Below are 27,584 nucleotides of genomic sequence, written 5' to 3' on the forward strand. Positions count from 1 at the left end.
CATAGGAGAAGAAGCCTTGTCCGTTCCCTCTGAGGTCTACTTGGCCACTCAGGTGAAATACAAATTATGCAGGCAGTTGAAGTGAGAAGTGGGAGAGGCGTCAATGACTGTTTGGATTTCCTTTGCATTCGGGTCAGCTGCATTCCTGTCCCTGTTGCATTCCCTTAGCAAATCTAAGCTAGGGCTGGTTACATGAACAGGGTGAATGTTCAGCCAAGCCAAGCCCAGTCAAGTCTGCTGCTTCCCCGTCCCCTTCAACAGCCACACACAGATTTGGTGTTACTCATCTTTGTTTCTCCCTGTTGGGCTGTATGCAAGTTTGGTCCAAAGAAAAGATCTCTGAGTCTCTTTTAATTATCACCCCATGTGAAATAGCCTTTGGCACACAAAATGACATTTGGGACATACTCATTTCCTCTGAATTAAGATTTGTGATTTTACTAGAAACTATTCAGACAGAAATGTAGCATAATACAAGACATGATGAGAAAAGTTATCTTTTCTGTTTTTACTCTGCACTTCTTCCTGTAGGATAAAGAGGTGAAAATATCCCCCAGCATGCTTATAAATGGATCCTATAAAGATAAATCTCTATCAATACTTCAGTTTACTTTAACAGCTGATAGGGTATCATGTTAAACCCCCTTGGTAACTGGGGGTACTTATCAGCACGGTGGTTGGGTATTGGGGTCTCTGCAGCATGCTTACACTGTGCACTTGTCTCCATGCAGGGTGCCAGTGGGAGCTGGGCAGCCCAGGAACAGTGGAGCTGGAGGAGCTCCAACAACAAAAGTAGCCCCAGGAGCCATCCACCCCATTGTGGCTGGTCACAGCAATGCCACCACGGCTGTCAGACCAGTTGTTCCCATCACTGCTCCCCAGACGCATCCGCAGCTGCAGGCGGCCTCTCCGCAGCTGAACAACTGCCTGAGGTACTCGGCTCAGCAGCCAGCCAGCCAGCCCCGCAGCGCCATGCAGATGGGTAAGTGCTCACCCCGTGCCTCCTGCCCTGCACTGGCAGGATTGATGTGGCATCCTCTACAATGTGCTTGTCCCCACAGCTTTGACTCGCTTTAGTCACAGCCCAGTCAATGTGGAGTTTGTCCACTGCTGATAGAGTGTGTTTTCTTTGCTTGTAATATTTATGGGTTTCTATTGATCTCTGGGAACCACGTTGTGTTTATCAGATCGTTCTGTTGCTACAGCTGAAATAGATTGTAGTGTTTACAAATATTTATACAATTTATCTGAGTGAAAGCAAGCACTCTGTATACTGAGGAGATGAACAGTTCTGAGTCCAGTTGGCTTGCTGATAAAAAAATACTGCCCTTATTGCAGAGCAAGTAATACATGCCTTGAAATTAAGAAGCATTTCATTGGGCTACAGGGATGAAAGGTATTTATAAGGCAGAACGGGACCCCGTGTTAGTGATAAAGCAAAAGATCTGAAAAATGCTGCCACCTTTTTGAAGTGAGAATAAGAGCTTCTTGCACCAGGGGGCCTCTGTTCTTTCTAGGTTCCCTTTCTGATGTACCGCACAATTTTCTAGAGTACAATTTATTCCCCTTTCCCTGATGTTAAACAGCTTCTGATGTTGCATAAAGTAGAAGTAAATCCTGTGGTGGAACTTTATAGCAAAATTTAAAACATTTTGTTTCTGATATTTTATAGGGATGTGAGCCATTGTATTTACAAAGGCAGATCAGTAAGAACTGTGACTGCTGAAAACTGTGGTCTTAGATACAAAACAGAGCAAACACAAATGAGAAATACCCTGCAGAGTAAGTCATGAATTCATACCTTTTGAAGCCAGAAGGCTCCATTATGACCATCTAATCTCACCTCCTACACAGTGCAGACCAGAGGGAAGAAAACATAATCACATACCTGTGAATCTCAGTGTCAAACAGTGGTGACTCCTCTGCTCAACAAACAGTGCAGGGCTTTACATGTCATACTGGGGAATAATCGATTTATCCTCTTTTTGTCTGCTTCAGAAAGTGCTGCTTTACCCTCAAGTCACACCCTTCCAAAAGGTCACCTGCTCCCACAGTGCAAAGGCAAAAATGGCCCCTTTTGGGTGAAGTGCTCAGGAAGTGTTCAGGGGCTCCTGGTGCCTCCTGTGCCCATGTCAACAGGCAGGTGACTCCCCTGAAACCAAGGTGACAGATTGCTTTGCCCCACAGGCCTGGCATGCCCCATGCCTTCTTTCCACAGCGCTACTGTGCTACACCTCCAGCAGCTTCCCTGATTTAAGATTGCTCCTCTAGGTCACTCTGACATCTCTAAAGTGCCAAAGTGTTGGCAGGCAGGGTGATCCAGGGACCACAGAGCTGTTCCAAAGCCTCCTAAGCAGAGAGTTTTCCAACCTTTCCAGAAGATCAATGAGATTGTTGTTTTAATTAAATAAACCTTTGCCAGGATAAATAAAGGAAGTTTTCATGATTATCAGTAATTGTCTCCGTAATGGCTGTCCTCACCAGTGTCCTGTGGACCAGAGCCCCTGCAGGACAGGTCAATGCACTGACTTTTGGAAAAGCTTTCCAAGAGAGGCAAGCTGGCACAGTATTCAAATCACATTTCTGTTGGCTTGCAATATACATGAGTAACAAATCAATTTTCTACAAGGCCACTAATGTAGGAATACATCCAAAATGAAATATGAGTGGTGTAGAACAAAAATAGCCTTCAGTGAGCATTGCTAATTAATAGCATGTTTGATGCAGCACAGTCCAGATCCAGCGATCCCAGAGCAAAGGCATACATTGTAACAGCAAGCAGATGAAACTACAGAACAGAATGTGAGAGCTCCACTCAGAGCGGATTTTTCTCAGGCCATTTCTTTTACTGTTTCTCATGTTCCCTTGTGTATGGAAACACCAAGTCCTACAAGAAAGAGTTGATGTACCTAATATGATTATCAAACCAGGGTTCTGCATCCAGGTACATGCAGTGCAATTCTATTAGTATGCTTTTCCTCTAAATTTAGGAAAGCCATTGCTCCCTACAAACAGTAGTTCAAAACCTAGATCCTGCAAGCTTAACCGTCCCAAAAAAATTAGATTTCTGATAGCAACAGTTGCTCATCACTCAGGTTCCAAATGGGAAAATGAGGAGGGAATCACTTCAAGATAACCAGTGGTACCCTGCCTGGCTTTCTGGAAATGAACTGCACTTTCACTGCATGTTTTCGGTAGTCCTAGGAGGGGAAGATGATAACTAATAGTAAAAATAGTCTTGAAGGTGTCAGTAATAATAACTTTTAGGGCCTTCCTCATACAACATCGTTAAGTTGTATCAAGTTACAGACTGGCTAAGGATAGTTTAGCTAATTTGCTATATACAAGCAAGTAAAAAAAGATGTTCTAGAGTCAAGGAGCTACTGTGAGGGAGAATCATATCAACTTTGGAGATGCTAATCTGATGATGACTGGCCCATCACGTTCAGTATCATGTCAGATCATAGGGCATAAGACTGGAAGATTAAATTCCCTCCTGGCATGAGTGCTCAGGTGGTGTCGTGAGTATGATTAATGGCACTTTATCAATCTAATCCCGCTTAATGGCTGCCACTGATAACCATAGGAATAAAAACTAGTGCTTTAAGTTGTTCTAGAACTTTTGTGTAGTTATAGATTGAGTGAACTCCAGCTACATAAAAGTTTGTCCTTCAGACAAATTTGTAAGAAAATCACAGATCAAAGTGGATCAGAAATTTTCCAGTAAAATGCATCTTGGTCAAAGAAAAGCTGATTTGCTGGATTCAAATTTTTTGTCAGGAATGGATATAGTTCAACCAGACCAACCATGAAGCTGTACTGGCTCAGGGAATTGATGGCTTTCCAGAGCTGTTCTTCGCATAAGAGAACAGTGCAATGATCACATTCTATGTTTTCACATCCCGGATGAGTAACCTGACCAAAATAGAGGCTATTGTGGGGTGAGTGAGCATGATGTGCTCAGAAAAATGTTCAGAGGTTCAAATTTTGCACTGAGACAGAACTAAACAAGATTATGAAACCTTGAAATCATTTATGAAATGGGCACTTTCCAGCCAGTTCTATTATTGAATCATTTATGTGAGGGAATGTCTGAGTATGGACTCGGCTTCTGGGCTGTACATACTTGAAGTGGAGCTGTATTTAGGTAACAAAGTCACAGACAACATCATTGTGGAAATGGACCCAGAACTTTATCACATTTTTTTGCAACCTGAAGCATGCAACAGGCTCCGGAATCCCTGGAGGGCTGACCTCATCAGTGTGTCACAGTCACAGTTAAATGGACAAGCTCTAATTCCTGGTTCCCACTGCTTGCAGGCAGGGTTTGCTTAGCAGGAGCAGCTAGACTAAAAGGCACTGCATAGTCCCTTAGGGACTTTGCTGGCAGAGAGGAGGCTGAGCTCAGAAATCCTCCGGTGGATTTCTGCTTAATTTATCCTCTGCAGCACAGTGATGTGATGTTGATCATTTTGTTAGAGCTGAAACAAGAGACCTCCCTTTGTAATTGCTGTCTGCAGGGTCAGCATGGATCATCTGGGCTAACCCCTTAGGTCCCATGTTGCATTGGTCCAAAACCTATCACGTTAGGAGGGGAGCCTGGGGAGGGTGTGGAAAACAGCTCAGTTGGAATGAGATAATGTATTTTAAAAAGACATCAGGATAGGTATTTATTTCCAGGCATGGGCAGGGATAGTGAATGCCATTTCCCAGTGGCATCACTGGGGGGAACAAACCAATTTTGGTGACTTCGGACAGGCCTTTTGCAGCCAGGAGGGGCATTAGCCAAAAACACTTGCAGCGTGAGATATCCTGGGCTAAGGCTCAGAGCTTTTGTCTCCATCGGGCCCTTGGCACCTTCACAGACAGAATCACAGAATTTTCTGAGTTGGAAGGGACCCACAAGGATCATCGACGCCAAGTCTTCAAAGGAATGGTCCCTAAGGGGATCGAACCCACAAGCTTGGTGTTACTGACCAGCTGAGCTGTGGCCATTGAAGGGCCTATCAGGGCAGTGCGAGGGGAATTTAACCGTGCTCTGTCCCCCTCCCGCAGCGCACCCGGCAGTGCCGGCCCCGGAGCGACCCACGGCCACGGTCTCGCCTCTGCGGACGCCCAGCTCGCCCTCCCGCCTGCCCGCCGCAGCCATTCGGCCTCACCCCGCCGTGTCCCCGCAGCACGGCCACCAGCCGCCCGCCCCGGGGGCCCGGCCCCTCATCCCGCTCACCTCCGCCGCCGCCGCCATCACCCCGCCCAACGTCAGCGCCGCGCACCTCAACGGGGACGTGAGCGGCGGGCCCCTGGGCCCCGCCACGCCCGGGCCTGCCGGCAAACCCGAGGAGAGGAAGAATGAGAAGGTAAGGGCCGCCGTGCCTCTGCTGTGCGCCGTGCTCCTGACACATCTCCCTCCCACGGGGCTGTTGAGGAGGCGCCCTGCGGAAACTGGTTTCCATCGCCAGACAGCTTGGGCATCCTCATCTCACGCTATTTCCACACTTCATCCTTTCCCCCCCCACCATCCTCAACATTGCTCTCAACGTTACCTGCTCGCGGATGGGAAATAAGGTTGAATGGGCTGAATTTGTATGTTTCTTCCAATGATCAGCGCTGAGACCTGCAAATTTGCAGTGGTGCAGTGAGATGTTGTAGCGGGCTCTTGGCCGTCAGAACAGGATAGCCAAGTCAGAATCCATCCGCCTCCCTACATCGAAGAGGCTGATGGTGGCACCAGCCGCACAGCAGGTGCCTCAGGCACAGTAAAACATCGGCTTGTGAGTGGTAGGAGCTGTTTTGCACTTCCAGAAACATCTCCACTTCTTCAAGAAACTTTCATTGCAGTGGCACAGCCAAAAGAGAAGGGAGTTGGATAGTGCTCATTGGGATGTGGCACTGCAGGGCAAATCTCTTAAGAGCCAGCAGTGGGACTGATAGCTGGGTACATGTTCCCTGGCACACCTTGCTAAGAAAAGCCGGTGTGGAGAGCTGCTTTAAGCTCCCAGCCTTTTAGGTTCTTGCCAAATATTTTGCTTTTACCAAATGTTTACATTGTGTCAGCAGTTCCCATATATCAATGCTGAAGATTATCTCTGTACTGGCTAGCAGAGCAAGATCCTGGTTTGTATCTGAGTAGGAGGAAGACATGTGGGGGCCTGCTTTTCCTTTGAACCTGAAAAAAATCCTTTCCATATGTTCCCTGAGTTTTTCCATGATGACAGACACATACAGAGTAAGCAGCTTCTTTGTACATGGTAATACTGAGGTGGCAGGTCTCATGTGTCATCAGGGTCACAGATAACCCCTAGTTCCATAAAATGAGGAATACAAGTTTTAAAATCCTTTCCTTAATCCTGGCTTGGATTTTCTCTTAGTGCATTTTGGTGAAAGAAGAAGGGTGTAGAAATTCTGCCCTGGATGTGACATTTAGGTGCCTGCCTACAAAGAACAACTCCTAGGTGTGCATCAAGGACTGCATGTGGTGGAAGCAGAGCAACACCTGCTACTTCTGCAAGTCCAAGGAAGAGAATAGCATTTGGCAGGAGGTGGTAGATCTGCACATTACTTCAGAGCTTTGTGTACTAGCTTATTTAATACTTCCTAAAACACATTAAGTGACAGGTCCATGTGTTTTAATTCATGTGATACTGCATACTGAAAGTCCATAGGCAAAATTATATCAAGTACAGTCCTAAGATACTGGTTAACCTTTGCCAAGCTGTTACAGCTTAAAGTTACTGAATTTGGATGCAAAGAAATAAAATTAAGTTTTTTGAACTCCATGGATGAAGGGGAGAAGCAAATGATATACAACATCATTGCAATGGGCATTACCAAAGACCAGTTCACTATCTGGGAAGTACCAGAGAGAAGTGACAATAAAAATTTTCATTTATGACTTGACTGGGTAATACATAACTGCCCCAGCTGAAAAACATATTCCTGAATCTTGTCCATGTTATAGTTCACTTTCTTTTAGAAAGATCTGAAGTAGCAGTGTTTCCTTTCCTTTTAGAAATAGTGACTGATGTTTGGCCAGATAAGTTGTGTTCTTACTCTTTGCTAAGCCCAAATATTTCTTTGCAGCAACTGAGAGCTTGGATAATGTCAGACTGAAAACCATATAACTATTCAGAAAGGCATCTGTGAGTTGGAACTGGGACCATACCTGTAACAGTGCTTGATATTTTCAAAGTGAAGGCTGGTTGGGCAGTTTTTTGGTAAATTGGAAAGTGTCATAACAATCAGAGGGAGTATCTATGGAGAAAGGCAGTATCTGTTATCAGTACACATATTAGGAAAAAATCAGACAAGATCAAGGAGCAAAAAACAGAAGGAGGGACATAGCTAGCAAGCTGCCAGGTAAGCAAAGATCAGAAACAATTTTTCTGAGTTCAGTTTCATTATATTAATCAGTCAGGTATTTTGAGATGAAAGGAACAGAGGGGAAGTTAGTAAGAGGAGAGGTAATAAGATCTTCAGCTCTACTGAACACAGGATGGAAGGTAATTATCTCCTGAGAAACTGAGATTAGCAAGTCATATGTGATGTAAATTGTAATGTGCCATAAAATTCGCACTGTTGTTAGAATCAACAATTTTTGGTGTCCCATGAAATTGTTAACTTTAATCCTGGCTTAGTCTTTCCAGTGTCTTTTGTAGGATATGCTTGAGGATAAAGGCTGAATGATCAGAGAATAACTGGTTTAGGAGACATTTTCATGTTATTAACCATGGTTTTCTTTCATGCAGGAATTGTCAGTGTGAGTTCACTTTGGTACAGAGGGCACACAGTACATAAGAAGAAGTAGTTTGCATTCAGGGATGGACATGATGAGGATCCATTGGTTTTCATGATTCTTTTGAGGGCTGTGGAGATAAATTGCAATTTTTGCATTTATCACTCTAGTATAGTGAGATATATTGGTCCTTGGGGAATTTTCTTCAGATTATAACTTTAGCAATGTTGATTGTCTGCTTGAAGGCTGGGCTGGGAGATAGTGAGGAAAAGTGTTTTAAGATATGATCTTCTAAGAATTTATGTTTTATGATTACCCACATAGATTCCACTTAGGGATACTAAATATGACACCAAGGGGCAGCTTCTGCAGTGAGTCCATGTAGGTTGTTTGTGTTGCTTGTTCCAAGATGGAATCAATTTCACTGTGGAAATAGCCTTGCTGAGTGCTTGGTGCAGCCATCACTGTTAATGCTTTCCTCTGTGCGAATGTTTGTATGCCAATATCACGGGTTCCTGTTGGTGTGCAGCAGTCACATATAGGCAGATCCCAAGATTTCTCTAAAATCAAAGGACTCCAATTCCGACTTTTACTCATTTCCTTGTGGAAATAATCCACATTTCCTGGCAGAAATAATCCCAAGGAGTATGGTTTCAGATCAGCATGAATGATTTTCTTGCTCATTTTCTATTAATATAGCAAATAAATCCTTAGGTCTTTTTTTTGACATCTTTAGTTCTCTGCTTCAGCTTATTTCTTGAAGATCTTGATCCAAACTTCGAAAGCTGCATGTGAACCTTGGTACTTACATTCATTTAGGTACCCTAATAATAGTGTCTTCCTATCATATTCCTGCTGACTTAATCAGGAGGTAAAATTCCACCTCCATGCCAGTCTTCGCTTGGTGGTATGCATCTATGCCCGGAGGATCCCGTCTGCAACTGGGCTTGTGCTCCACATCTCAGCTCCGTGACCAGCCTCCTGCCTGTTTAGGGAACAGTGTTGAGTACCGTCTCCTTTACCAGCTGCTGATGGTAGCTAATGAAAAACTGTGCCATAGATAGTGCCTAAGTCCACTGTGCAACAGTACTTGGAAAGTACTCTGGCAGCCAAGCAGGCTGAGAAGTAGAGCACTTGAAAATCAAAGAAATTTCAGTGCTGTACGGGCACAGTAGGAAGCAGCAGGAAAGGAGGCTCCCGCAGGGGTAGCGCCGACGCTGCAGGAATAACAAGTGGCCTGAGTACAGGTAAGGGAGCATGGCAGAAGTTGAAGAGGTAACGGTGGTCAGGGCAGCGGAGGAGAGAGAAGAGCATTGGCAGCTGCTGGGAGATAGAGCAGGGAGCACCAGAGAAGGGGTGCCAGTGGGGCATGCAGGTGAAGGGTGCTGTGCAAAGCCCACAGGAAGGGGTCCTGAAATGAGGAAGTTGAAATACAGGATGTGAAATGTATCTGAAGAAGGCAGTTGAAGAAAGTGTGAAGGAGACTCTTCCTTCTTTTTCTCAAAAACTTCCCACTTGAGGCAAATTTTTCTTCTTTTTGCAAGAAAGAAGTTTCTTTCCCCAGCAGTAAAATACTAATTTTTCCCCAGAGTCACTCTATGCCAGGTTAGGAATGGGAGCATCCCTAAGACATCACACGGTCAGGAGAGAGATAAAACAAAGAGCAAATGGACAACATCCGTTTCCTTTAAGGGCATGTAGTCATAGCAGGGTTCCTTTGAGCTCTTTGTCATTTGTTACTAATATCTGCATGTGTAGCCATCTGAAACTCAGAAAATTCAGTCCCAGTCCCCAAACCTTCTGAATATCTGAAAGAAGGAGATGGAGATCTCAGCTGTGGAATTGGAGCAAAACTGCATGGTTTGGGGGCTGTTTAAAATAGGGATGCAGCTTTTTTGGGCAGGGTGAATACTACTCAAGTTCAACTGGTAGATTACAGCTGAGAGCTTATAATTATAGTATGACTACTGCTTTGACCTTGCTCAATTTTTGCTATAATAGTTTCTGCTGTACATAATCTGGGTTGGTGCTTAATACCACTGATAAAACCACTTGTTTGAATGAATTAATGCATTTCTCATTAAATGAGCTCCTCATTATGTTAATCAAATCAAGCAAATCATGCTGGGTGGCTTGACCACTGTAATTAAACTTTCTTTAAAATCCACTCATTTGGCTTTTGATGAGGCTTTTGATTAAACCCTTCCAAAATGTCTGGCCCAAGAGCTGACAGAGAGGCAAATAAGAGCTTGCACTATCAAGTAAGTCATTAATTCATCACTGAGTTACAGTAATTCCTTACTGTTTTACCTAGCTAGAGTATATTGAAATATTTGAAAATTGGCAATGTAAAATTAAACATTTCTTATAAGTGTGCTGAGAGAACAAGTCTGTTTGCAGCTTTAAATTTAGGAACCTGGAATATATAGAGGATCTAGATTAACAAGTCACAACAAATGGAACATACACTAGGCTGCTGTTTCCTGATGTTAAGATGAGATACATCTTCAGAAAATTACTTTGAACACACACCAACAGTTTTGCATGTGAAGACTGAATGAGTAAACATCTGTCTGTTTTCACCAGTGTCACTCACTTTCTCAAGTATCAGTACTGCTCAAAATAAATGCATTCCTCAAATGATACAGTATGTTTGGCATGAGGCCGGTGTGAGAACTATATGGCAAAACGGAACAAGCCAAGGCCTGTTTTCTGGCCCTGCAAATGTCCCTTCATGACTTGCATCCGTGCTTCTAAGCTTTTTTCTCTGCCCAAAATAGGGTGGCTACATCCAGACTGCTCATCAAGAACAGTCCTGATAAGTGGTGTGGCCCAAACCATGCTCCTGCGCTGTCCTGGGAGAGTGCTAGTTCATAGAATCATAGAATATCCTGAGTTGGAAGGGGCCCACAAGGATCATCAGGTTCGGCTCCTGGTCCTGCACAGGACAGCTCCAAGAAGTACACCATTTGCTTGGGAGCATTGTCCAAATGCTTCTTGAACTCTGTCAGGCTTGGTGCTGTGACCACTTCCCTGGGCAGCCTGTTAAAATGCCCAGCCACAATCTAGGTGAAGAACCTTCTCCTGATATCCAACCTAAACCTTCCCTGGCACAGCTTCAGGCCGTTCCCTCGGGTCCTGTCCCTGGTCATCAGAAAGAAGAGATCATGAGAGCACTGCCCCTCATGAGGAAGTTGTAGACTCGCGTGAGGTCTCCTCTCTTCTCCAGGATGAGATAAGTTACCTCAGAAGCTCCTCACATGACTTCCCCTCAAGGCTCTTCACCATCTTCATAGCCCTTCTTTGGATGCTCTCTAATAGCTTTCTATGTTTCTTATATTGTGGGCTCAAAACTGCCCACAGGACTTGAGGTGAGGCTGCACCAGTGCAGAGCAGAGCAGGAAATTGATATAAGCCAAACCACAAAGGTTACTGGATGCAGACATAGGTTGGTTGCTAAATCCTGACCTTGTCCTTTGTGCCAGAATAGACATAACCAGAGAGACTTCCCTCTCCACCACTCCCTCTTCCTGTCAGTGCCTTCCTCTACTTTCTCCTAAATTGCAGCTCAGTCCTACCTGGCAGCATCCCTCAGTGCAGGCCTCCTGCCTGCACACTTAGTCGCCCACCCTGGCTTTATGTAGAGTTGAAGACTAGATCTAAGGCCCTTTAGAAATTTGGCTTCATGAACTCCGAGATGCTCTTTGACCTTAGTTTGTATTACAGCTGTCCGATTAAGCTATCACTTGGTAGACCTGAAACTGCCTGAAGAACCAGATCCTACACAGTTATGCAATTTCAGTTTTTACTTACTGTTAGTCTCTGCATTGCAACTTCTCATATTAACTTGTCCCTGAGTGAAAAGGATTTGTTATCACTTCATATCCCCAAAGACATTTTAATTCCTTATCCAGAAAATGAAAGATCAGTCTCAAAAGTGAAGTGTTGAGCACTTGCAAGGACTTTGTAGATATAAAATGATGTGACAAAAATGGTGGTCACCTGGGATGAGTAGAGGAAGCTAAGGACAGAGTTGATGCAAGCAGGCTTTTCAGATAAAAAGTCAATAGGACAGACCCTGAGTTTCTGGAAGAGGAATTTAGTCTTCCTAGCAGATATGAAATTATTTAACATTTTTCAATTTGGGGAAAAATATTTCCCTTATGTTCACCTAAGAAAGCCCACTAAGTTGCACAGGTATGAAATGGAATGATAACAACCAAGTGATTAAATGAAAACAGTGCAAGACATAACAATAAAAAAATTGCACAAGACCAGAAGAGCCTGACTTGAATTCTTAGAATAAGTGTAGGATGCATTAAGAGGAAGCAACACTGGAACAGTAATCTGAAGGTTTGCATCAAAAATAATAAGTTCTGTGACACTTATTTTCCTGAGTACTCTGTAAGACATCTGAGTTGATCCTGGAGCCACCAACACCAGCATTTCACTGATCATTTTCAGAATCAGCTTTGACTTTTCCATGTAATGTGTTCCAGTTTGTTTCTTGGTAAGGATGCTTTAGTCTGGAATATTTTAGCTCAGTTCTCTCAAGATTTGTGCACAGAATACATACTGTTAATCCATTTCCTCTCAACAAAGGCAAGGGGGCTGTCTTCATCACAAATGAGCCACTACTTCCCATGCTCCAGAAAGTGAATCTTGGCTCAGTGACCAGCAAGTGATTCACCAGAAACTTGGCCAGGGAGTGGAAAGCTCTTTTTCTGGTCATGTGAATTCAGGCCACAAAGTTCGGTTTTAGGGCAGAAAACTCCTGCTTAAAATCTCTCCAGCACCTTCTCCTTCATCATTAGAGCTAATTTTGAAAGGACAAAAACCTGGCAACTCAGTGATGAATATTTTAAGGCTGGCAAATAACCCAGCCAAAAGCATGAGCCCCAGCTGTCAAAACATAGAAAACTTAAGCTTTACAATAAAACAGATTTCTGTTATTTCTGACTGGCTAGGATTTTTTTGCTTAGATCAAGGGCAATAAGTCATTGATCAAAATTTCTTTTTCTTCTTCACATTTTTGATGTTAGGAAATGCTTTCAAACTCCCCACAGATATTTCAAGCGCTGACTTTGCTGCCAAGCAGTCTCCGAAAGCTATTCCTTTTTTCTCTCCTCTCCCCCCGCTTCTGCTTATCTGCCTCACAGTGCTGTCACAGGATTTCTCAAGTGTCCACAGTGGATTTCTCTAACACTCTTTTGAGTGGTTCTGTGCTGCACTCTGCGGCCTTAAGGGGAAGCGGATCCAGGGGAAGAGAAGATGGAGAGTGCTTTAACTTCAAGAGGAAACTCAGTTTATCTACTAACTGGAGATGAAGCTGTTTGGATGCCAAGGCACGGCATTCTCCTGGCACCTGTAGAGACCTAATTTTATAGCACAGAGGTCCCATGAGCTTTTGCTAAATCCTTAGTAGGCTTGAGGAGGAAAGTAGAACTGACAAAAGAAAGAGCATGCAAGGGAGCACTGGAAGCAGAAGGCTGGAGGCGTATGTGTGTGCGAGTGTGTGTCTGCGTGTGAGCATCCCAGCACTGGCGTTCCCATGGCATTCCCCTGCCTGCAGAAGAAATCATGCAGGACCAGATGGCTGGATGGGGCCAGGCTGTGGGTGGGGATGGCAAGTACGTCCTTGGATTAGTCGGGTGAAATGTAAGCGCTCTTGTGCTATCAGTGAGAGACATTGACACATTCCGCCTGTTGCAGGATCATAGGGGCCAATCCCACCCCAGACCACACATCTCTGCAGCTGAGCATCCCCTCATGGCTTCTGCCCTCTCCCTGCCCTGTTCCTGAAGAACATGTTTTGATCTCTCATTCCCTCATGACATTAAGTTCCCAATTCCCATGCATGGGTTAAAAAACCCAGAGTGTGAATTCTGTTCGTTCCTGTCCCTGTAGTTTTCCTTTCTGCCTGAAGCAGTAACACACAGAGCTGGCATGAGCTGATGCTACCCCACCACTCCCAGGAAGGAAGGCATGCAGGATGAAACCATTCCAGCAGAAAAAGAGAGTAGGAAGCTGGATGCCTTGAAAATAGTGAAACAACTTGCAGTGTGTCAGAGTTGGTGGCATCTTGGCATCCCACACATTCAGGACTCGTTTGTTTTCTTCAGTGGTTTTCCAACTGTGAATTCACAAGGCAGTAAGTCTTAAACCACGAAGATGCAACAGAGATTACTCACTGAGATACAAGAATTTCAAGTGCCAATGCAGTTTTTTTATGGAGACAAAGCCTGAACTTTCCTGTGAAAATTGTCTCTAATCAACTTTTCAGTGCACGTGTTTCTTTTTCTCATCACATGGGTACTGGTATTTTTCCTAGGTGGTTTAAAATATCTACAATCAGTGCAGAAATCTTTCAGCAAGCTCTGCTAGAAGAATTACGTAAACTAAATGAAATTGCAGTTTCTGACAAACATCAATACTGTAGGAATAGCATGTTACAACAATCAACAAATACCTGTGGCATGTTTCTATTTTTGTTATGTAACTTGAGGGCATAACCAAGTTACAGCAAAGGGATATTTATCATATTTTGTACACTTTTGTTTATTATTCTTATTGCAGAAGCAGCATAAAGATTCACAAGCCCTCGGCCTTTCCTTTGCCAAATGGTAAAGCCACTTTAGAGTCAGTCTGGGTTGTTATTTTTTTCGACTGAATGTCTCAAGCATCTAGTAATTCCCTTTGGACCTAGTGAAGACATGGAGTCAGTACTCGTCTCTGAAGGACTGAAAAAAAATGTTGTTATTTTGGCCTCTGGAGAAAAGATCAGTCTCAGGAATTCAAAAAGTACACCATGCAAAAGTCACTTCTCTGACACTACAACTGCAGGCTGCCTGTAATCAATTAATGCAGTCTGTCAAGCAGTCAACCTTCTAAAAAGCAATTTATTATAAAGGCAGAACTCAACCTGTTGCTTTCCCTTTTTTTGCATATATTTTGTTTGGTTCATATTCACTGACATGCTACTGTAAGTTAAGACAGCAGAATCTGTAATACTATACTTTAGTCCTCGCTCACTGTATTCAGCACACTAGAAGCAGACTGTCGTTGGGCTTCATCACCAGATGCCTCAGGGAGAGAAGAAGTAATTTAATATGAGTCCATGGCCAACTTATTTTGCAGTAAAGTAGATTTCCTGTGCTATAGTTTTTTGTCCCAATTCATGATCAGTCCAGAACTAGTATATTTTAAAATGGAACTAGCTGGCTTTTTTTATGACCTCAGAGATCTCTATTCCCTCCTGTACAACATCATGTTATTTTTCATATCTTTAGTTTTGAGACAGAAGAGGGAGGAGGTCAGGCAGGCAGATCCTATCCACGCAATGGTGCCTGCTGTGGCAAGGGAAATGCATAAGCTAGGCTTTGATCAGGACATAAAAGAGGAAACTGATTTTCCAACTTTTAAAATTTTTTCTGGACAGGTTTTATATCTAAGCCAGATACTCCTGGCTGGCAGACTTAGAGTGAACCTGGCTGAGAGATACAACTGGCCAGCAGAGACAGTGGCACAGGGGAGGTAGTAAGGATGGTGGCCCTGAAGCCTGGGGTGGATTTCCATTCATTAGCCATGAGAAAGTCAGGTGGATGCCAACTACCCACCACAGATGTCTGACTTTTCTTGAAATTGTTCCACTAAGACCATTCTGCAACTTCCCTGAATGATCCATTCCTGTCCTTTCATATTCCTCGGGCCAGAAAATTCCGTTATCCCTCACGAATCTTTTATGGTTATAACTCAGTCTTGCTTCTTCATATCTTGCTCCAGATGGAACTGCTGATCAGCTTTCTCTTGACAGCCTTTCACATGTTAGAGAACTAATAATGTGTTTAGTCCTTGAGAATTCTCTTCTTTCAACCTCACTGAGCCCAGTTCCCAGCCTTTCTTCACAGTAATGTTTTCGAGGCCTCTGATTACACTTGCAGCTCTCCTCTGGGCAGTCTTCAGCTTGACGGAGTCTTAAAAGCAGTGTCCCAGAGTGGAGTAGTGCTGAGATCTTGTTAGTGCCAATTAGGATGGAATAAGCACTTTCTATGACTTATATGTAAGTTCACGGATGAAGTTTTTCTTTTTCACCGCAGCACCTTGACTCACTCCCAGTTTGTGATCCAGTGTAACTTCTATGTCCCTTTGGAGAGCTGCTGGCTGGCCAGTCACTCCTCATTTTGCATCTGTGCATTTGATTTCTCATTCCTAAAAGTTGCATATCATGCTTATCTTTGCAGATTTCATTATGGTGATTTGGGATAATTTCTCCATTTTAGGAAAATTCTTCTGAATTCTTACCCGGTTAATCCTACTGTTGTGGATTAACCCTGGCAGGCAGCTTAGACTCACACAGCCACTCACTCGCTCCCTGCCACAGTGGGAAGGGAGAAAGAATCCATGAAAGTGAGAAAATTCATGGAATGAGATAAAGACACTTCAATGGTTACAGCAAAAACTGTGTACACAAGCAAAGCAAAACAAGGAATTCACTCACCATTTCCCATCAACAGGCAGATCTTCAGCCGTCTTTCAGACAGCCAGGCTCCGTCACACTATCACTGTGAATGTGCCCCACTTCCTAATTCTTCCCCAGGCTTTCAGTTGCTGAGCATGACACCATATGGTCTGGTATATCCCTTTGGTCACTAAGGGTCAGCTGTCCCCACTGTGTCCCTTTCCAGCTCCTTGTGCACCCCCAGCCCCTTTATTGGTAGGGTGGGCAAGAGGCAGAAAAGGCCTTAACAGTGTGCAAGGGCTGCTTGCTAACTAAAACAGGGTGTGTTATTACCCTTGTGTGGTCACAGATCCAAAATACAGCACCATACAAGCTACTATGAAGAAAATTAACTCTATCCCAGGTAAAACCAGAACACTGCTTGTGGACTCAATCAGCTCAGTACCCACTGCTGGTTTTAGAAGTACACTCAGTAGCTCACTCAGCAAGTAATTAATGGAAAGATTGACTAGCACTGGGACTGAGACAAGCCCTGATGGCACATACTTGAAATGTCCTCTTGGTTTGACAGAAAATCATTAACTGGAAGACATTGCAAAGCAACTGGTAGCATCTGGTTATCTATAGCTGGAATTCTTGCATGAATACTGCTGAGTTAAAAAGAAGGCGACTGGAAGGGGCTCCTCAAACACACATGTTGCTGTTCTAGCAGGAAGAAGTTGAAAGAAACAAACCTGTGCAAGATAATCATCGTGTTGCCTACTCTGCTCTGGGAAGATTGTCAGATACAGCAAAGTAATCATAGTAGAGGACCTTGAAGAGAAGTTGTGATTGCTTAACTAATGGGCTATTAATTCTGTTATCTTTATAGTCAGAGACATTCCAATCAACCAGGATCAAATTCAGGATGGGACAATTCTAAGTTAATGTTTGCCTATTCTGTTTTGCTAAAATGAAAAATAAGAAAGTCTGCCAGTCTGTCAATCAACCCCTGCAGTCTTGCACCGTTATCTGACTTGTGTAAAGGGTTTTTCATCTTCAACTGTGGTAGGCAGGCTCAGAGATGGAATGACAAAGCTGTCATTTCTGCTCCAGTGCAGTAGTGATTTTATCTTTATATAGTTTCCATCATTTTCAGATGTGAGATGTATTTGCCCAACATCTCCACAGAAGCATTTTTAACTTACGTGTTAAAATTGACCATTTCTTTCCAATGATTGTCAGGATTCACCATTTATTTCAGGTCACACTGGCCTCTTCTTCATCAGTCAACTAGCTAGCAGAGTGAAGAGGAATATGCTGTATATGTGCTGTCATTGGTAATTATTTCTGCAGTAGTTGCAAATGAAAACACCAACCAGATGTCACTGCCTTATTGCATAGCACAATCCAGACATGCAACAAATTTGTGTTCGGAGAGCACTTGAGGTTACAGATGTGACTCTGTGTGTAGCCTATATGAGATGCTTCTCAGTGGCTGCATCACTGATATTACCCTACTGTCAGCTCTGGCATAAAGAATATCCTCAGACGTCTTGGGTTACCCAAATCACTTTAAGCCTGACAGTTGAGCTAACGTGTTTTGTCTCACAGTTGGGATAGGATGAGGCAATGGAGAACATTGGCTTAGGTGGCACACATGACAAGCGGTAATTAGTTAAATCGGTGTAACTCAGTTGCATTTCATTATATGGTCATACCTGCAGGTCATGTGTCAGGGAAAAAGAAGAGGACTAAACAGACAAATGAAGGGAAGGTAGAATGGAGGGACAGGATAGCAAAGTAAAACCAGGGTTAGTACAAAACGAACGAAACCCCACAGTCCTATTGACTCCCCTTCCCTGCTTATGCCCTAGTCGTTCTTTTTGGTTAGCTCTGTTTTTCATTGCTGATCCTTCTTGCTCTGCACTTTAATTTAACAAAGAGGAATTTTATATTCCTAAAGACCCGTCTTTAGTATAGGATAATGTTGGGGTTTTAGGAGCTCTCTTTTTTTTTTTTTTTTCCCCATGTTAAAGGAATTTCCCCCATACGTGTTGCTATGGGAACAAACGGCCAGATACTTCAGAAAAACAAAAGAGCTGGCTACTTTTTTTGTTTCACCTGGGTGTGTGGGCAGTAGGTCTCAGCCTTTGGACAGAGAGGGATGCTGCTTTCTTCAGCTGCTTTTCCTTCTGCTAGAGAAGCCCCGGGATCGCAAAGCCCGCCTTCCCTGCCCCGCTAGGAGCCGGGCTGTGGCCACCCTGCCCCCGCTGTTGCTTCAAGCCTTTGCTGCGTTGTAGCCGTGCTCTCCCAGCCTGCCCAGACCTCCGGGGGGTTCCCCGCTTGGATACATCGCGTCTGCCACCCGGGATTTGTGCTCGTCTCTGCCGTTCCAGCCTGCTGTTCCCGAGGGTCCGGCCGGACACCGGGATCGGCTGCCCAGGGGTTTGTGAAGCCTTTGTTCCATCCCTTCCTGGGATCCCAGGGCACCGGTGCCGCGCGCTCCCCGAGCTCGCTCCGGAGCGCCCCCTGCAGCCGCGGGGGAACCATCGCACCTGCCCTGCTCACCGGGAGCCGCCAGCGCCCCTGCCGGCTGCGAGCGGAACTGCACCCGAGGGGAAAGGGCCCGACAGTCGAGAAGGCTGGGACTGGGTTTGTGATTGCTGTTACTGCCAATAGTTACTGTTGTTTGTTTGACTGGTTATACACATATAGATATATAATAGTAAAGAACTGTTATTCCTATTTCCCACATCTTTGCCTAAAAGCCCCTTGATTTCAAAATTATAATAATTCGGAGGGAAGGGGGTTGCATCTGCCATTCCAAGGCAGGCTTCTGCCTTCCTTAGCAGACACCTGTCATTCAAACCAAGATAGGTATTTTTAGCAAATGTGGGAGGGGGTATTTTTTTAAGCAGCAAAAAGATAAAACTAGGAAAAAAGATGAAATATTAGTTTTTGCTGAAGAGAGGATGCTCTTATGACGTGTGCTGCCAAGACTTGAGAAAGCAAGCTTTTTGCTTGCAAAGCTCACTAGTAATTACAACCCAAGTGTTGTGGCATTTGGAAAGTGACAGTTCCTTGGTGACTTTATCAAAGAAATTGTCATTTACATGCCTGGTCATTCCTGTGACACTGAAAGCCACTTTCTTGGCAATAATTTAAAATTATTCTGGGATTCTTTCTTCATTTTTTTAGAGAGTATACTTGATCAATTGATCTTCATGAGAGAAAACTATTTCAGTCATCTTAGTGTGTCCTAGGAGTAATTCACGGGGCTGCTTGGAAACATAGTAGGAGTGAAAATGCCTGTCACACAGCTGACAGGGAAGGTTGCAGAAACCTCAGCTGCTTTGCCTGCAAAGCTTACGCACTTCAGTAATTATTTGTGATTATATTCAGTGATTACACATCAATGTGCAGGACAACAGTTCTGTCCCTATGCAAGAGACATCCTAGCGGGGCCTGTGATGCCCGTGGAAAAATAGCAGCTGTGACTCCCCGCACACCCCTGTGTGCTGAGAGGCTGAGCTTCTCTTAAGCCTAGAAAAGAAGCCATCAGCTTGAGCATGTTAGTAGTATCACTTGCTTTGTTTGAGATACACTGTCATGATGGTAAGAGGGAGTAGGGACAAGGCCTGATGTTTTTAATGCATGAAATAAATCAGAAATATTTGGGGGATGCTCACTCAGATTTGATGCTGTGATAGCTGCCAAAACTGGAGGTCAGCCTTCAGAGAGAGCAATATCTTCATGCTTGTGGCTTTGATTGTGTGAGGGACCTGCTTCTAAAATGTCAGACCATCTGAGGACCATCAGGGCCTCTCTCATTCCTGTCCCTCACTCAGTCCAGGCTGACCCAGCAGCAGTGCAAAACCCATATAATTTTCAGAAATACAAGCAAGAGGAGCTTCTGCTTTGATCGCCTCTAGGCTGCAGTCCATGCAGGTATGATGTATTCTGCCAGTCTCAACTGACTCCTCAGTCTCCAGCTAAATGCATCTTTTAGGAACTGTTTAATCCTTGGAAGGAATTATTTCACTGTAATGTCTTCCAGTGTCTAGTACACACAAATTCTGGCAATTTTGCACTGTCCACAGACAGACCTTTTTTCTCTTCCAATGGGGAATTGATTTTGAGAGAAGAATATGCCTCATGTGATACCTAATTTTTCCACAAGCAATCTTCCCTCTGAGTGCAGACCCGCACAATACGATGTAGTTTGTTGGAAGTGCTGAAATTACAGCCTGAGGTGGCACAGCTGCTGGAACAAGATCAGCCAAGCAGGAATAGATAGATACATCAGGGATAAGGCACAAGATGGCCACTAATCCAAACCATTTACCCTCATGTTTCTGCTTTCCATAAAAGTACAAGTGTCATTTGCCTGTCATTTAACAAGATTACAAAGCAAGGCCAAGCAACTTTAACTGTTTGCTTCTGAAACAAAATCTATCCCTTGTGAATGGGTAGAGCCAGAGCCAACTACGTATAAGACTGAAGTATGTCGAAGCACATTGTGACTTCTGCCATTGATTCTGTTTCACTCAGGTGTTCAGTGAGTGAGCTTGCTCTGGCTTTCTGCAAAATGAGAGTGTTGCTCCCAGTGCTTCCCAGGACAATAAATCGTTTTCACTTCCTTATGAGAGACAAGGAACAGCAAGCTAACCAGTCAGTCTAAATCATCTTGTTTAGAAACATTAATCTTAAGCAGTTTGTCTAGCAGTTAATTTATTTGTACATCTTTTTCTCATTTCAGAATCCTGTGCTGTCGGTCAAGCTGTGATAGATTATCCTCTAGTTTGAATAAATGAACCTAGAATTTCACAAGAACGCTCATGGTCTGTCCAGATGTTTTGTATAAATTCTCTAGAAAGTACAGTTAGTCTTCCATAGTTGCCTAAATCATTTAGGCACCTTGATTTGTATTAAAACAAAGGTGTAACATTTCTAGGCTTCAGATTAGGTTAGGTCTTCAAGACAAGGTGTATCATAATGTAGGAGACCCCCGTGGTTGCTGCAAGGAAGCCCTTGGCATGTACAAAGGCAGTGCAACATCAGGTTAGGAAGCAAACTGGTATCCAAGAAAGAACAGGGCCTTGTCAGCCCTGCCACCGGTACTTGTGAGGCTCCTTGGTTCAATGTGAGTGCAGCAGCCCTCAGTCTGTGGTTTGCACAGCAGAGATGGAGTTGAGGAATCCAAACAGCAGTTGCAGGGCTGTGAAAGTGCTCTGGGATTGCAGTTCCCAACCCTTTGTGTCTCTTCCTTGGCTGACACTGCATCCTGATGGCTGCCTTTTGCCCTCTCTCAGACCCTTGCAGCTGAGGAAGTCTCTGAACAGCTGATTTCCCAAAGCTGAGAGGGCACAGGGGAGGGCTCATTCCCGGTTTAGTCCTGTTTCCTAAGCTTTTGCCAAAATACCTAAATTTTTTACCGTAGCAATAATTCTGAGAATGTTACTGTTTTTACGATCTCTTTATAGTGAGGTGGAGTTACCCTGTCTATGCTCTAAGTACTGTTTCATTTACCTGTTGGGATTTACTGAAGCACTGAAGGTTTGGATTCATACCACTATTTTAATAGCCCTTGCTAGGTCTGTTCTCCATTAATTTGTCTAATCCCCTTTGAACCTCTTCATACTTTTGGCTTCCACAATACTATGTGCATGAAGTCCCCATTTAATTATGTGTTGTGTGAAAAAGTGCTTCCTATTTTTTAGTTTCAACCATTTGCCTGATAATCTCATTTAGGTTCCCCCTAATTCTTGTACTGTGGGAGATAACTGATCCATTTCCCAAGTACCTTCTCTGCAGGAAGGGATTCTGTAGGTCAGTATTTCCTGTCAGTTTTCTGCTTTCCGAGCATCCCCAAAGTATACTTGATGCCTCTCTATGTAGGGAGTGTGGTGGGCAGGAGAGGGGAGCAGAGGGGAGATCTCAGTGCTTTGAGCCGAACTTCCCTTACCTGTTGTAGGATAATCAAAATGCAGTGAAGTGCTGAGCAAAGAAAGAAGCTGAATGTGAAATGTACAAGGATACCAGGCCTGCTGCTTCCTTTTGAGTACCAAAGAGGTTGCTCACACTTAGAAGGAAGAGGTGAACTAAAATTAGGACTAAAACACATCCATCTGATCTTAGTTCTAGAGAGGGTGGGTGCTTAGAAATAAGTGGAAATGTCACACAGTCTTCATGAGAACCATGATTTCATCACTTCTCTGGTGGTGTTCTTGCATTTCAGTTTATCTGTACACAATTTTGAGTTACTTCATCACAGCAGTAGTTCTCATTTCCACTGTGCTGTGTTTCAGCTGTTCCCATGAAAAAGTAGCACTAAAACTGCTACAGTGTCAGTGTAGCAAGTCATCTGTCCCTCATTCACCATTAACCGTGTTAGAGTCCCTTTTACCTTCTACCTTTTCTGAATTTGGCAGCCTCTGGGAAGCTTGATGATAGCTGAGACTCTCTGCTTCCTCTCCAGTTGCTTTTTTTTTTCCCTTTGAGCTAGCCTTTAACTTTGCTCCAGTGTTTGAAAGATCTAATATTCCATCTAAATTGAATATTGAAATATATTTTTGGATTCCCTCTTTATCTCTTTTTGTAGTCTCTAGAGCCTTGCATCTGCCTTAGTTCAACAAGAGCACATGATGAAGTGCCTATGTGCTTTGCTGTATTGGGACCTGAACGCTAATTTCTTATTCTCAGTTTTGTTCTCAAAACTTTTAAAATTCCCAGTCAGGTCTAGCAAGACATTTTACTTATTTTCCCCTGTTTTTAATAGTATCTATCTTCAAATTAATAATAAATAAGTCTAATATTTTTGTGCACATCTGTATGCATGTTACTGTCACTGGAATTTAAAAGCTAAAGATACTGTCATCCTAAAATCCTTTTTATTTCTTGGCATGTAACATGTATACTGAGATTATAATAATAGACTTGTGGCCAGGAACAGTTGTCTCCATTGAAAACTAAATCTTTGGCAAGTATTTCCATACAGTATATGATACTAAACTAGTCTTTCCCTAAAATCAGAAGAAATTGTGTAGTAAGTAATTGCTGTTGTCTTGTTCAGCATGTCATCGATTCCTCATGAGAAATAGTGGCAAGTTGCAAATGATAAATACATATCCAAAGACATTTCAGACCTTAAGCTTTCCTTTGAGACAATATTGGGTTGGGGGGGGTTGGCAGGGCTTTTTGAAAGATTATCAAAATCTGAAGTCAAATAATTTTACAGATTTAAAAAACCCAGATAGCTTTTTTCCTGAGACATAACCCAAAATACGACCTACTGTTACAATGCAAGCATCAATCACCAGTAGCCACAATGGAATCAGAATAAAAATGCACTGTTTTCCAGCCATTAACTTAAATTTACTCAAACAAGCACTGACCAAGTAAAACAAGCAATAAAAAGTGGTGGTTTGGGGGTACTGACTGATAGACGAGTTCCTGATTTGTGAGGGCATTTGAGCCCTCGTAGGGCTCAGGGCGGCATTTAAGCAGTTTTGTTTCTTTTTTCTTCATTTTTAAATGAAACCTCTTCTTCTCTCTCTGGCTCTCTTATCTATTGATGTAACTGGTGTTGCATGAGAAATTACCTCATTTCAGTGACTGGAGACAGCTTTTCTATCAGCTGCAGTAAGGTTTCCTCATTTGTTTAATGAACCTGGAGAGGTAGAAAATTAAGTATTAGGAGCTGCAGAGGAAGAAAACTAAACCAGAATGTTCTGTGCATTTGGGTGGTTTAAAAAAAATATATCTATATTAATATAGCCAGTACATGAAATTGGTATTTAGATTATGGCATGATTATTGCTTTGCAGACTGGGGACTCCATTATCACTCAGTCATCAATGAAGTAGCTGCATTCTGTGCTCATCTCATCTCTGAAGCTGAAAGAAGAGCTAGTTATTATCTTCAAGTGAGTTATTAATGAGGGGAAAAATCATCCCCAATTACTGTGAAGCAAAATATTTCAACATTTACATATCTCAGACTTTAATTTTGATCTAATCCTTCGTGAGTTCTTAAGCTCAGACGGTATTCACTTTTCCAAACATTCTCGCAGTGGCATAACAAGAGGAACTTACACCTGTCCAAGTGCTGGCTTCCCTAAGGGTATGCTTCAGGGTCACAGAAGTGCTGCCCATCCCATCCTTGTGCTGCTAGAGACTGATTTCCTTTGAGATTCCTTCATGCTACACCATAGGAACAGAGCCTCCACTGTAAGCTTTGCCAGAGAAAAAATTCTGAGTTGTCTATACTGTCTGCATTCCCAGTCCATTTTTTTTTCTTAACTAGAAGCAGCCTGGAATTTATTTGTAAGGGCTAATCTTGTTCTTTTGCTTTTCTTTGAATCCTTTTGAAATTAATGGTTTGGAAGTTTTGACACTGAATGTCCTAGAATAAAACCTGGGCAACACAAAGGTGATGATTTAAATTCAGTTAAACATGTGGGCAGTAACCAGGAGATGGGAGAAGTGCTGTCCACACTGTGAATCCATCCATCAACACAGATGTGAAGGTCTGACCTTGGCAGATTCAGGAGGTAGGGATGTCAAACACAGTTTGCAGTCAGTTGGAAATGTAGCTACTAGACAAAGAAAACTCAATAATTACACAGCTGTTTCAGTAGATTACAGATTTCCTAGAAAACAATAAAACAACCATCTGTGAATGGAAAAAATGTGAACTATCTTTCTTTTAATTCAAAAACTTAATTTCTGAAAGTCATCAGATATGTCCCCTGTAAACTTATTATCTCTTTTCAAAAGCAATGGAGTCTGTAACCAATCAGTGTAGATTTCTCTACAGCATTTATGCCCATTAATGCTTGATTGATTTACAGTGAAACTGCTGAAGGACTGTCTTGAATAGACATATAAATATTAATTTCTTGTGAAGGATGGCTGCTATTACACTAAATATTAAATGAACTCATAATACTTGGACATTTGCAATAAATCACTACTGGGACTGCATACTAACACCCCATTCCCTTTTTTTTTTAATATTAAAGCCCCGAAAAAGAGCTGGTTGCTCCCAAGGAAATATAGAGTTTTGTAACACTGGAATCATTAACAAATTCCCACAGCACAAGGAGGAGTTTCAACTTAGTCCCATTTTACAGATAGAGGGAGGAGACATGAAGTGGTTTAGGTTGAACTGCTGATCACAGAAGGTTCAAACCCGATCTGTTTCTCATGAGAGACATCACAGTAAATTATCACTTCCTGACAGTCCTTCTTTTGCTTGAAATGCTCCGATCGCATCAGCAGAGGATCTGGCCATGCGATAGCAGAAGGCTGAGAGCCAGACTCAAAGGGAGAAAGAGCTGGACATATTGTCTAATCTGCACGCACACAAAGTGGTTGGTATCAGGTCACCTCTTAAATCTTGCCCAAGGCCGTGACTGGAAGGATGGTACTGCTCAGGTTTTGACTAGGCTTAGCAATTGAATTAAGTCATCTTCTCTCTTCCAAGACCACAGATCTTAGTTTCAGAAGTCTAGTAAATTGCTCAGTGGGGGCTAAAAATCAATTCTTTATTTTTCCTTTTATTAAAGTAGAACAAAGGGTAGATCAGCAAGTTCATTATAGCTTCCTGTTATCTAAGTGATAGTAGCTTAAGAGTAGAAATTTATGCCAGGGCTAACCCTGAAGAGTGGAAGCCGTTCTTGTAAACAAAATTGAATGGCTGTCAGACTCATCTGCTTTTTAATGTGTAGGCGGGTGTGAGTGTATGCACCTCCTTTATTCCAAATATTTTTGCTTCTGTGCCTTAAATGGTGTAAGTTCCACAAGGCTTTTCTAATGAAAGCTTGCCAAGGTATTTAAATTAGAAGCAAAAATTAGAAAAGCTGCTACCACATAGGAATATTAATTGTTCGTTATACAGGGCTTTAGTTCACATGGTTACTTTGCATTTGCAAGGCTGCCAATTAAAGAGGCTCAAAGTGCTCACTGCTGCACAATAGCCGTTTCTCCAGAGCCCCACAATGGCTATTGTATTCTGTCACTGACCTTTGGACACCTTCAAATACATATTGACACAGGATGCTGGGATCATTAGAGCTGTTGTTTCAGTGTGCCACAGGGAAAGAAGAGTTTTGCAAAAATTTTATATAATGATGACAACAACAATATTTCTTAATTAGACAACAAGAGAAAAACTGAAGCATTTTTTCTGGTGTTTCAGGTGAATTGCAGAATGCACAATTTCCATACAGTCCCTTCCCATCAGGGAAAGAAGATACTTATCAGGGGCATTTGGTCTGCTTTCCTGTTGTTTCCAGGGGAATTTATTTAATTTTTTTTAACCTGCTGGTGCCATATGGCCAGGCTCCCTTAGCTACCATGGATTCTGCCTGGGTGAACATCTTCACAGGATGGATCCTTTCATCCTGTAAGTGCAAAACACTCTTTTAAGACATAACCAGTGGTATGCAGGAGACCAGGATCTGGATGCACATTTCAGACTCTGCTCTTCAAAAATCAGTGGACTTTGGATCTGTGACAACTGTGCTTCCTTTTATCTCTTCTGTGTCTTGACATCTAAGGTATTTCTGTTTTCTTACCGGTCCATGGCAGTTAAAGAGTGCAGACAAGAACTTTGGAAGCAGAGATACCAGATACTCCTAGTACATTTACTGTAGTAAATCCAAGCATCTTTTAAAAGCTTATATTTATTTTATTGTATCCTTTCTATTCTTTAAAGCTGCTTTGAGAAATTACTTCAGCAGTCAGAACATAAAAGAGCATGATTTTAAACCTTGCATGGGACATTTTGTCTACAGAGAATAAATAAATTACTGGCTTATATTTCCAATGAGTGTTCCTGCTTAAATATAGAGAGATAGTTTCTTTTCCATAAGTCTTGCCATTTCTGGGTTTGATTTTATCCCCTGGGATCCTATTATTGAGCAAATTATCAAATCCAGCTAAACCTCACAGCTTTGAGTCTCTGAAGATAGTTTGAGTAATGGCTTGTGCTTCTGACAAAAGAGTAAGAAATCTAATAGGCCTTTTCAGAACTTCTTGTATCATTTTTAAAAATGGAAAATTTACTGCACAGCATTGCTGGTTGCAACTCTAACCTAGCATTGTAGAGCATGTACCAGAGGATAGCCAGCTTCTACATACAAACCTCTAGCCAAAAAACTTTCAAGATCAAAGACAGTATTGGGTATTTGTGTGTGCTTGAGGTAAATGTGCAGCAGGATTTCGTACACTGTTATAAAATCCAAAAGGTCAGATGTGTTTCCTCAGTAATGCAGGCTAAACTTTTTTTTCCCCCATTAATTGAAAGGGTGCTGTTATCATCTTTTCATTTCTCTGTGTCAGAAACCGTTGTAGAACTTTGAAACCTCCCATGCACTGCCACTGCAATTGCCAATTGTGAATTTTGTGG

At 42.8% G+C, this 27,584-nt stretch overlaps 1 protein-coding gene across 1 annotated transcript in view; it reads left to right on the plus strand.

Annotated features, from left to right (window-relative positions):
* Positions 1-27,584, plus strand: part of LOC121673277 (E3 ubiquitin-protein ligase SH3RF3-like) — a 53,877-nt gene that overhangs the window by 12,221 nt on the left and 14,072 nt on the right. The window contains exons 5-6 of the mRNA XM_042046461.1: positions 732-982; positions 5,056-5,357. Of these exons, the coding sequence (XP_041902395.1) occupies positions 732-982; positions 5,056-5,357 (553 nt within the window). The remainder of the gene's footprint in view (positions 1-731; positions 983-5,055; positions 5,358-27,584) is intronic.

This window comes from Corvus kubaryi, unplaced genomic scaffold, assembly GCF_017639235.1.
Source record: "Corvus kubaryi isolate FWS band 111438036 unplaced genomic scaffold, C.kubaryi_AGA036_p1.0 65309, whole genome shotgun sequence".
Lineage (NCBI taxonomy): Eukaryota > Metazoa > Chordata > Aves > Passeriformes > Corvidae > Corvus > Corvus kubaryi.